The sequence below is a fragment of the Entelurus aequoreus genome, linkage group LG14 (assembly GCF_033978785.1).
Source record: "Entelurus aequoreus isolate RoL-2023_Sb linkage group LG14, RoL_Eaeq_v1.1, whole genome shotgun sequence".
NCBI classification, from domain to species: Eukaryota; Metazoa; Chordata; class Actinopteri; order Syngnathiformes; family Syngnathidae; genus Entelurus; species Entelurus aequoreus.
This window is the reverse complement of record NC_084744.1, coordinates 7,594,587-7,605,841: the sequence shown is the minus strand read 5'-3', so window position 1 is coordinate 7,605,841 and position 11,255 is coordinate 7,594,587. Positions and strand designations below refer to the sequence as shown.

The 11,255-nt window shown below is 38.3% G+C and overlaps 1 protein-coding gene across 1 annotated transcript in view; it reads right to left on the bottom strand.

Moving 5' to 3' along the window:
* Positions 1–1,956: 1,956 nt before the first annotated feature.
* Positions 1,957–11,255, bottom strand: part of LOC133665308 (E3 ubiquitin-protein ligase SH3RF3-like) — a 289,756-nt gene continuing 280,457 nt past the window's right edge. The window contains exons 7-9 of the mRNA XM_062070567.1: positions 9,277–9,533; positions 2,228–2,553; positions 1,957–2,022 (exon numbers count right to left, since the gene is read on the bottom strand). Coding sequence (XP_061926551.1) covers positions 1,957–2,022; positions 2,228–2,553; positions 9,277–9,533 — 649 coding nt within the window. The remainder of the gene's footprint in view (positions 2,023–2,227; positions 2,554–9,276; positions 9,534–11,255) is intronic.

The following is an 11,255-nucleotide window of genomic DNA, read 5'->3' as shown; positions in this document are numbered from 1 at the left end:
GGATCGCATTCTGTGTCGTTATTCAACTCCGCTTGTAAGTGAACGTTGAAGAGGGTTGCCAGACACTCAGGCAGCGCTCATTTTACACTTCTACAATGTTGTAACCCTAAAACCGATTTAACTCTAAAAACGTTCTGGAGTGTTCTAACTCTAAAATCAATATAACTCTAAAAACGTCCTAGAATGTACAAACCCTAAAACCGATCTAACCCTAAAACGTTCTAGAATGTTCTAACCCTAAAACCGATCTAACCCTAAAACATTCTAGAATGTTCTAACCCTAAAACCGATCTAACTCTAAACAGGTTCTAGAGTGTACTAACCCTAAAACTGATCTAACTCTAAAAACGTCCTGGAATGTTCTAACCCTAAAACCGATCTAACTCTAAAACGTTCTAGAATGTTCTAACCCTAAAACTGATCTAACCTTAAAAACTTTCTAGGACGTTCTAACCCTAAAACTGATCTAACTCTAAAAACGTTCTAGAATGTTCTAACCCTAAACTGTTCTAACCCTAACACGTTGTAAACTATCTAATTTTAAAACCGATCTAACCCTAAAACGTGTCTTGAATGTTCTAACCTTAAAACCAATCCAACCCTAAGAACGTTCTAGTACGTTCTAGGACGTTCTAACCCTAAAACTGATCTAACTCTAAAAACGTTCTAGAATGTTCTAACCCTAAACTGTCCTAACCCTAACACGTTGTAAACTATCTAATTTTAAAACCGATCTAACCCTAAAACGTGTCTTGAATGTTCTAACCTTAAAACCAATCTAACCCTAAGAACGTTCTAGAATGTTCTAACCCTAAAACCGATCTAACCCTAAGAATGTTCTAAAATGTTGTAACCCTAAAACCGATCTAACTCTAAAAACGTTCTAGTGTTCTAAACCTAAAAACAATCTAACGCTAAAAACATTCTAGAATGTTCTAACCCTAAAACCGAACTAACTCTAAAAAGGTTCTAGAGTGTCCTAACTATAAAACTCATCTAACTCTAAAAACGACTTGGAATGTTCTAACCCTAAAACCGATCCAACCCTAAAACGTACTAGAATGTTCTAACCCTAAAACGTAGTAGAATGTTCTAACCCTAAAATCGTTCTAACCCTAAAATGTTGTAGAACGTACTAACCCTAAAACCGATCTAACCCTAAAACCGACCTACCTCTAAAAACGTTCTAGTGTTCGAACCCTAAAACTGTTCTAACCCTAAAACGTCCTAAAATGTTCTAACCCTAAAACCGATCCAACTCTAAAAACGTTCTAGAATGTTCTAACCCTAAACCATCTAACCCTAACACGTTGTAAAATGTTCTAACCTTTAAACCGATCCAACCCTAAAACTGTGCTAGAATGTTCAAAGCCTAAAACCGATCTAACCCTAAAAAAACATTCCAGGTTGTTCTAACCCTCAAACCGATCTAACCCTATAACGTTCAAGAATGTTTTAACCCTAAAACCGATCTAACTCTAAAACGTTGTAACCCTAAAACCGATCTAACCCTAAAACGTACTAGAATATTCTAACCCTAAAACCGATCTAACCCTAAAACGTTCAAGAATGTTTTAACCCTAAAACCGATCTAACCCTAAAACGTTGTAACCCTAAAACCGATCTAACCCTAAAACGTACTAGAATGTTCTAACCCTAAAACCGTTCTAACCCTAAAATGTTGTAGACAATCTAACCATAAAACCGATCTAACCCTAAAACCGATCTAACTCTAAAAACGTTCTAGTGTCCTAACCCTAAAACGTCCTATAATGTTCTATCCCTGAAACCGATCTAACTCTAAAAATGTACTAGAATGTACTAACCCTAAAACCGATCTATCTCTAAACACGTCTAGAGTGTCCAAACCCTAAAACAGATCTAACCCTAAACGTTCTAAAATGTCCTTTGACAATCTCCTTTGTTTTGTCACTTCCTCAAGTTGTGTATTTACTGTTAGGTTCTGTCGGTGGTGAACCCCAGGATGCAGAGAAGGCAGGTGTAGTGCAGGTAAACACCACTCTGATGTCCAAAATAAATAAATAAATAAATAAATAAATAAATAAAGCATATATAATATATATATTATCTTGTAATATAACATAATATTATTTTATGATATAATATACTATCATTGTGTAACATAATATTATAGGATGATATTTCATATAATATTAGGAAGGTGTCCCAAAACTTTTGTCCATGCACGAGCATCTAATTGACTCACCTTTTCAGGCTTGGGTGCGAGGGCGGGCGGCGAGGGCGTGTGGGAGGGTCCCGGCGAGGGCGGGTGAAGGGGACTGCCCGTCTCCCCGTTGAGGAGCGCCGCAGACACGTTGGGAGGCGTGAGGCAGGACAGAGGAGACGAGAGGGGCAGGTGGGGCCGAGAGGCGGGGGAAGACAGCGGCGAGGGGCCCAAACTGGGCCCTGGGGACGTCATGGAGAGGGGGCGACCTGATTGGCCGGAGCAGCGTGAGGGGGAGGAGCTCTGAGAGCGCAGGGAGGATATGGAAACTTGGGGTCGCTCTGGGCTCCCAGCAGGGGGGCTGTGGACTGAAATAGACACAAAGATGTGTGTAAATGTGGGGACCTCTCAGTGGGGGAGCACACAGTCGCTGGTCAACCACCAGGGAGGGCACACAGTCGCTGGTCAACCACTAGGGAGGGCACACAGTCCCCGATCAACAACTAAGGGGGCACACAGTCGCTGGTCAACCACTAGGGGAAACACAGTCTCTGGTCAACCACAAGGGGGGGAACACAGTCGCTGGTCAACCACTAGGGGGGGCACACAGTCGCCGGTCAACCACTAGGGGGCACACAGTCGCTGGTCAACCACTAGGAGGGGCACACAGTCACTGTTCAACCACTAGGGGGGACCACAGTCGCTGGTCAACCACGAGGGGGAACACAGTCTCTGGTCAACCACAAGGGGGGGAAACACAGTCGCTGGTCAACCACTAGGGGGAACACAGTCGCTGGTCAACCACGAGGGGAAGAACACAGTCTCTGGTCAACCACAAGGGGGGGAAAACACAGTCGCTGGTCAACCACTAGGGGGGCACACAGTCGCTAGTCAACCACTAGGGGGGAAAAACAGTCGCTGGTCAACCACTAAGGGGGGTACACAGTCGCTGGTCAACCACTAGGGGGCACACAGTCGCTGGTCAACCACTAGGAGGGGCACACAGTTACTGTTCAACCACTAGGGGGGACCACAGTCGCTGGTCAACCACGAGGGGGAACACAGTCTCTGGTCAACCACAAGGGGGGGAAACACAGTCGCTAGTCAACCACTAGGGGGAACACAGTCGCTGGTCAACCACGAGGGAAAGAACACAGTCTCTGGTCAACCACAAGGGGGGAAAAACACAGTCGCTGGTCAACCACTAGGGGGGCACACAGTCGCTAGTCAACCACTAGGGGGGAAAAACAGTCGCTGGTCAACCACTAAGGGGGGTACACAGTCGCTGGTCAACCACTAGGGGGGGGGCGCAGTCTCTGGTCAACCACTAGGGGGGAAACACAGTCGCTGGTCAACCACTAGGGGAGCACACAGTCGCTGGTCAACCACTAGGGGGGGGGACACAGTCTCTGGTCAACCACTAGGGGGAACACAGTCTCTGGTCAACCACTAGGGGGGGCACAAAGTCTCTGATCTACCACTTAAGGGGGTGAACACAGTCACTGTTCAACCACTAGGTGGGAACACAGTTGCTGGTCAACCACGGGGAACACAGTCTCTTGTCAACCTTTAGGGGTAGAATACAGTCGCTGGTCAACCACTGGGGGGTGGAAACACAGTCACTGGTCAACCACTATTTTTATTTTTATTGTTTGCATTTTAATTTTGCTTTTATTTTCTTTCATTTCACTTTGTTGTCTGTGAAGCACTTTGAGTCTGCCTTGTGTATGAAAAGCGCTATACAAATAAAGTTGCCTTGCCTTGCCTTGCCCTAGGGGGGAACACAGTCCCTGGTCAAACACTAGGGGGAAAACACAGTCGCTGGTCAACCACAAGGAGGGCACACAGTCGCTGGTCAACCACTAGGGGGGCTCACAGTCGCTGATCCACCACTAGGGGGGAAAGAGTCTCTGGTCAACCACTAGGGGGGGAAAAACAGTCGCTGGTCAACCACAAGGAGGGCACACAGTCGCTGGTCAACCACCAGGGGAGAAAGAGTCTCTGGTGAACCACTAAGTGGGGGAAACACAGTCGCTGATCAACCACTAGGGGGAACACAGTCACTGATCTACCACTAGGGGGGAACACAGTCATTGATCTACCACTAGGGGGGAAAACAGTCGCTGGTCAACCACTAGGTGGGGCACATAGTCACTGATCAACCACTAGGGGGAACACAGTCACTGGTCAACCACTAGGGAGGGCACACAGTCGCTGGTCAACCACTAGGGGGGCACACAGTCGCTGGTCAACCACTAGGGGGGAAAGAGTCTCTGGTCAACCACTAGGGGGGAAGAACAGTCGCTGATCAACCACTAAGTGGGGGAACACAGTCGCTGATCAACCACTAGGGGGGAACACAGTCACTGATCTACCACTAGGGGGTCACACAGTTGCTGGTCAACCATTAGGTGGAGCACATAGTCGCTGGTCAACCACTAGGGGGGAACACAGTCACTGATCTACCACTAGGGGGGCACACAGTCGCTGGTCAACCACTAGGGGGCCACACAGTCGCTGATCTACCACTAGGGGGGCACACAGTCGCTGGTAAACCACAAGGGGGGGCACACAGTCGCTGATCAACCACTAGGGGAGCACACAGTCGCTGGTCAACCACAAGGGGGGGTCACACAGTCGCTGATGAACCACTAGGGGGCCACACAGTCGCTAGTCAACCACAAGGGAGGGCACACAGTTGCTGATCTACAAAAAAATTGCTGATTTCCTACTAAAAATTGACGTATGGTCCAGAAAACATTGTACTATTAATACGTATTAATATTTCTTTTTTTACTTCGCAATCTATTCTGCCAATAAAGTGCTCTAAAAACATCCAAAAAATCTCAATCAAGGTTTTAAAAACACACTGTAAGTATATATGTAGTATCTAGTAACATTCATAACAACATGTGATATTTATGTATTTTGATCATTTCAAGCATACGGCGGCGTATTAATTTCACAGACGCATCACAACATTCACTTTCACTTCAACAACAAGACTACTAATCATGGCAGACTTGATGCGAGACAACAAAGACTACTTTGGGAAAAATGATGATCCAGAAACTTCTATTTTTGAGCCTGAATATAAGGAGGATGATCCACAAGTTTTAGAAGCTGTGTGCTAAACAGATGCAGCTTTAGTCAAACACTAAGCATCATGTAGCAGTAATGCTAAGTGCTAAACAAGATATACAAACATAATAAAACAATCACTTACTGTACAATGTCTGCTCTCACTGGGATAAAGACTGATGGGATGTTTATATATTCCCCTTTACATCAACAATTCATCATAATCCTCACAAAGGGTTAAAAAAAAGAACATCTTTTCATGTCTTTCTCGCCATTTCCGGGTCTAAAATGGATGTCAAAGTTGACCAACTTTTGTGTTTATGTCCACAACCTTCTACTATCCAGGTGAGAGACATGATTTATAATCTAGAATTAACTTTCACCAACTCAGAGGCGATGCAGCAGCTCAATATGTCAATATAGCAGCATAAGCTAGTTATCTTGGCTAAAATAGTCCGTCTGTGTTAGCACTTATAATAACAAAATCACTAATACTTATTAATATTCAGGTCACGACATGTAAATTGAGTATTTTTGGCGCTTTTTGGATGTTTTTAGAGTACTTTATGGGTACAATAGTGGTACTCCCATTGTAGCCACCTCTTACTTGCCATATTTTAGGATTTAGAATATGACTTGACACACATTTAGAAGCGTGATGTGGCGAGGGACCACTGTGTTATAATACTGACTGCAGGCGTGTTATACAGCAACATTAAAGGCGGTTTAGGGCCACAAAAACCCTGGGGCCGGGCCCCCGGGCAGAACACATAACTCTGCACTCCAGCCCGGCTCGCTGGTCATGTGACACAACTTTTATTGCGTAATGGCGTCCAGATGTTTGTGTGCCTGAGAGCGTGGGAACCAGCGAGACAAGATGCTCTGTCATTACGCTCACACACAATGATGTCATTACACTTTGTTTGTGTGTGTGTGTGTCTGTGTGTGTGTGTGTGTGTGTGTGTGTGTGTGTGTGTGTGTGTGTGTGAACACAACACTCCTACACCTGCTCCACACCCCCCTCCACTGCAAATATTCATGTTGCTAACCAATATATATTTATATTTGATGTAGTATTGTCATATTTTCATGTAGAATTGTCATATTTTCATGTAGTAATGTCATATTTTCAAGTAGTAATGTCATATTTTCATGTAGTATTGTCATATTTTCAAGTAGTATTGTCATATTTTCATGTAGTAATGTCATATTTTCATGTACAAATGTAATATTTTCATGTATTTCATGTAGTAATGTCATATTTTCAAGTAGTAATGTCATATTTTCATGTAGTAATGTCATATTTTCAAGTAGTAATGTCATACATTCATGTAGTAATGTCATATTTTCATGTAGTAATGTCATATTTTCAAGTAGTAATGTCATATTTTCAAGTGGTAATATCATATTTTCATGTACTAATTTCCTATTTTCATGTAGTATTGTCATATTTTCATGTAGTAATGTCATATTTTCATGTAGTATTGTCATATTTTCAAGTAGTAATGTCATATTTTCAAGTAGTAATGTCATATTTTCATGTAGTAATGTCATATTTTCATGTAGTATTGTCATATTTTCATGTAGAATTGTCATATTTTCATGTAGTAATGTCATATTTTCAAGTAGTAATGTCATATTTTCATGTAGTATTGTCATATTTTCATGTACTAATGTAATATTTTCATGTAGTAATGCCATATTTTCATGTAGTAATGTCATATTTTCATGTAGTATTGTCATATTTTCAAGTACTAATGTCATATTTCCATGTAGTAATGTCATATTTTGATGTAGTAATGTCATATTTTGATGTAGTAATGTCATATTTTCAAGTACTAATGTCATATTTTCAAGTACTAATGTCATATGTTCATGTAGTAATGTCATATATTCATGTACTAATGTCATATTTTGATGTAGTAATGTCATATTTTCAAGTACTACTGTCATATTTTCATGTACTAATATCATATTTTGATGTAGTAATGTCATATTTTCAAGAAGTAATGTCATATTCTCAAGTAGTAATGTCATATTTTCAAGCAATAATGTCATATTTTCAAGTACTACTGTCATATTTTCAAGTACTAATGTCATATTTTCATGTACTAATATCATATTTTGATGTACTAATGTCATATTTTCAAGTACTACTGTCATATTTTCAAGTACTAATGTCATATTTTCATGTACTAATATCATATTTTGATGTACTAATGTCATATTCTCAAGTAGTAATGTCATATTCTCAAGTAGTAATGTCATATTTTCATGTACTAATGTCATATTTTGATGTAGTAATGTCATATTTTCAAGTACTAACATCATATGTTCATGTACTAATGTCATATTTTCAAGTAGTAATGTCATATTTTCATGTAGTAATGTCATATTTTCATGTACTAATGTCATATTTTCATGTAGTAATGTCATATTTTCATGTAGTAATGTCATATTTTCAAGTACTAACATCATATGTTCATGTACTAATGTCATATTTTCAAGTAGTAATGTCATATTTTCAAGTACTAACGTCATATGGTCATGTACTAATGTCATATTTTCAAGTACTAATGTCATATTTTCATGTACTAATGTCATATTTTCAAGTACTAATGTCATATTTTCATGTAGTAATGTCATATTTTCAAGTACTAACATCATATGTTCATGTACTAATGTCATATTTTCAAGTAGTAATGTCATATTTTCATGTAGTAATGTCATATTTTCAAGTAGTAATGTCATATTTTGATGTAGTATTGTCATTTTGATGTAGTAATGTCATATGTTCATGTACTAATGTCATATTTTCAAGTAGTAATGTCATATTTTCAAGTACTAACATCATATGTTCATGTACTAATGTCATATTTTCAAGTACTAACATCATATGTTCATGTAGTAATGTCATATTTTGATGTAGTAATGTCATATTTTGATGTAGTAATGTCATATTTTCATGTAGTAATGTCATATTTTCATGTAGTATTGTCATATTTCCATGTAGTAATGTCATATTTTCAAGTAGTAATGTCATATTTTCAAGTACTAACATCATATGTTCATGTACTAATGTCATATTTTGATGTAGTAATGTCATATTTTCATGTAGTAATGTCATATTTCCATGTAGTAATGTCATATTTTCAAGTAGTAATGTCATATTTTCAAGTACTAACATCATATGTTCATGTACTAATGTCATATTTTCAAGTACTAACATCATATGTTCATGTACTAATGTCATATTTTCATGTAGTAATGTCATATTTTGATGTAGTAATGTCATATTTTCAAGTAGTAATGTCATATTCTCAAGTAGTAATGTCATATTTTCAAGTACTAACATCATATATTCATGTACTAATGTCATATTTTGATGTAGTAATGCCATATTTTCAGATATACACAGTTTAGTTTGTTAAAACTAAAAAAATAAATAAATACTAATCAATTAATTTGAACTACAACAACCCAAGTTGACTAACTTGTGGGTTTATGTCCACAACCTTCTACTATCCAGGTGAGAGACATGATTTATCATCTAGAATGAACTTTCACCACTTCAGAGGCGATGCAGCGGCTCAACATGTCAATATAGCAGCCTGGCTAAAATAGTCCGTCTGCGTCAGCACTTGTAATAACAATATCACTAATACTTGTTAATATTCGGGTCACGGCATGTAAATGGAGTATTGTTGGCACTTTTTGGATGTTTTTTAGAGTACTCTATGGGCGGAATAGTGTACTCGTATTGTCTGCATTGTTAGCCACCTCTTACTTGCCATATTTTACAAGCTAGGATGCATACAAAAAAGAAAAACATAGACAGACTTTATCTCAAAACACTCAAGTTGAAGAATGATTAATACATGTAAGAATATTTATCTGTCAGCATTGCAAAGTGGCCAGTAGGGGGACGTTGTATCAGGTCATGTGACTAACACAACGCCGGCGACCTTGCATGACCTTGCAGGATATAAAGAGATGGGAGAAGTGCTTACTCAGCTGCATGGAGGTGCGTGTCTGGGAGAGCGGATGCTGAGCCGAGCGCAAGCAGTTCTTCAGCTGCGCCGCCGCCGTCTGCGGCGAGGAGGCGGGGCTAACCGAGTTGGCCAGCGGGGTGGAAGGTCGCGACGAAGAGGGGCCCGGGGACGCCGGAGAGGAGGGGTCTGAGGTTTTACCCCCCACCTGACTACTTCCACCATTTCCTGGGCCGGACACACACGATCCACGAGGAGCAGAGACTCCAAATGTCGCCCTGAAACACAAAATATGTACAATATACACACTGTAATGTAGTAATAGACACTTTCATAACAATATGTAAGATGTACAATATATACACTGTAATGTAGTAATAGACACTTTCATAACAATATGTAAGATGTACAATATATACACTGTAATGTAGTAATAGACACTTTCATAACAATATGTAAGATGTACAATATATACACTGCAATGTAGTAATAGACACTTTCATAACAATATGTAAGATGTACAATATATACACTGTAATGTAGTAATAGACACTTTCATAACAATATGTAAGATGTACAATATATACACTGTAATGTAGTAATAGACACTTTCATAACAATATGTAAGATGTACAATATACACACTGTAATGTAGTAATGGACACTTTCATAACAATATGTAATATGTACAATATACACACTGCAATGTAGTAATAGACACTTTCATAACAATATGTAAGATGTACAATATACACACTGTAATGTAGTAATAGACACTTTCATAACAATATGTAAGATGTACAATATACACACTGTAATGTAGTAATGGACACTTTCATAACAATATGTAATATGTACAATATACACACTGCAATGTAGTAATAGACACTTTCATAACAATATGTAATATGTACAATATACACACTGCAATGTAGTAATAGACACTTTCATAACAATATGTAATATGCACAATATACACACTGCAATGTAGTAATAGACACTTTCATAACACTATGTAAGATGTACAATATACACACTGTAATGTAGTAATAGACACTTTCATAACAATATGTAAGATGTACAATATACACACTGTAATGTAGTAATAGACACTTTCATAACAATATGTAAGATGTACAATATATACACTGTAATGTAGTAATAGACACTTTCATAACAATATGTAAGATGTACAATATATACACTGTAATGTAGTAATAGACACTTTCATAACAATATGTAAGATGTACAATATATACACTGCAATGTAGTAATAGACACTTTCATAACAATATGTAAGATGTACAATATATACACTGTAATGTAGTAATAGACACTTTCATAACAATATGTAAGATGTACAATATATACACTGTAATGTAGTAATAGACACTTTCATAACAATATGTAAGATGTACAATATACACACTGCAATGTAGTAATAGACACTTTCATAACAATATGTAAGATGTACAATATACACACTGTAATGTAGTAATAGACACTTTCATAACAATATGTAAGATGTACAATATACACACTGTAATGTAGTAATGGACACTTTCATAACAATATGTAATATGTACAATATACACACTGCAATGTAGTAATAGACACTTTCATAACAATATGTAATATGTACAATATACACACTGCAATGTAGTAATAGACACTTTCATAACAATATGTAATATGCACAATATACACACTGCAATGTAGTAATAGACACTTTCATAACACTATGTAAGATGTACAATATACACACTGTAATGTAGTAATAGACACTTTCATAACAATATGTAAGATGTACAATATACACACTGTAATGTAGTAATGGACACTTTCATAACAATATGTAATATGTACAATATACACACTGCAATGTAGTAATAGACACTTTCATAACAATATGTAATATGTACAATATACACACTGCAATGTAGTAATAGACACTTTCATAACAATATGTAGGATGTACAATATACACACTGCAATGTAGT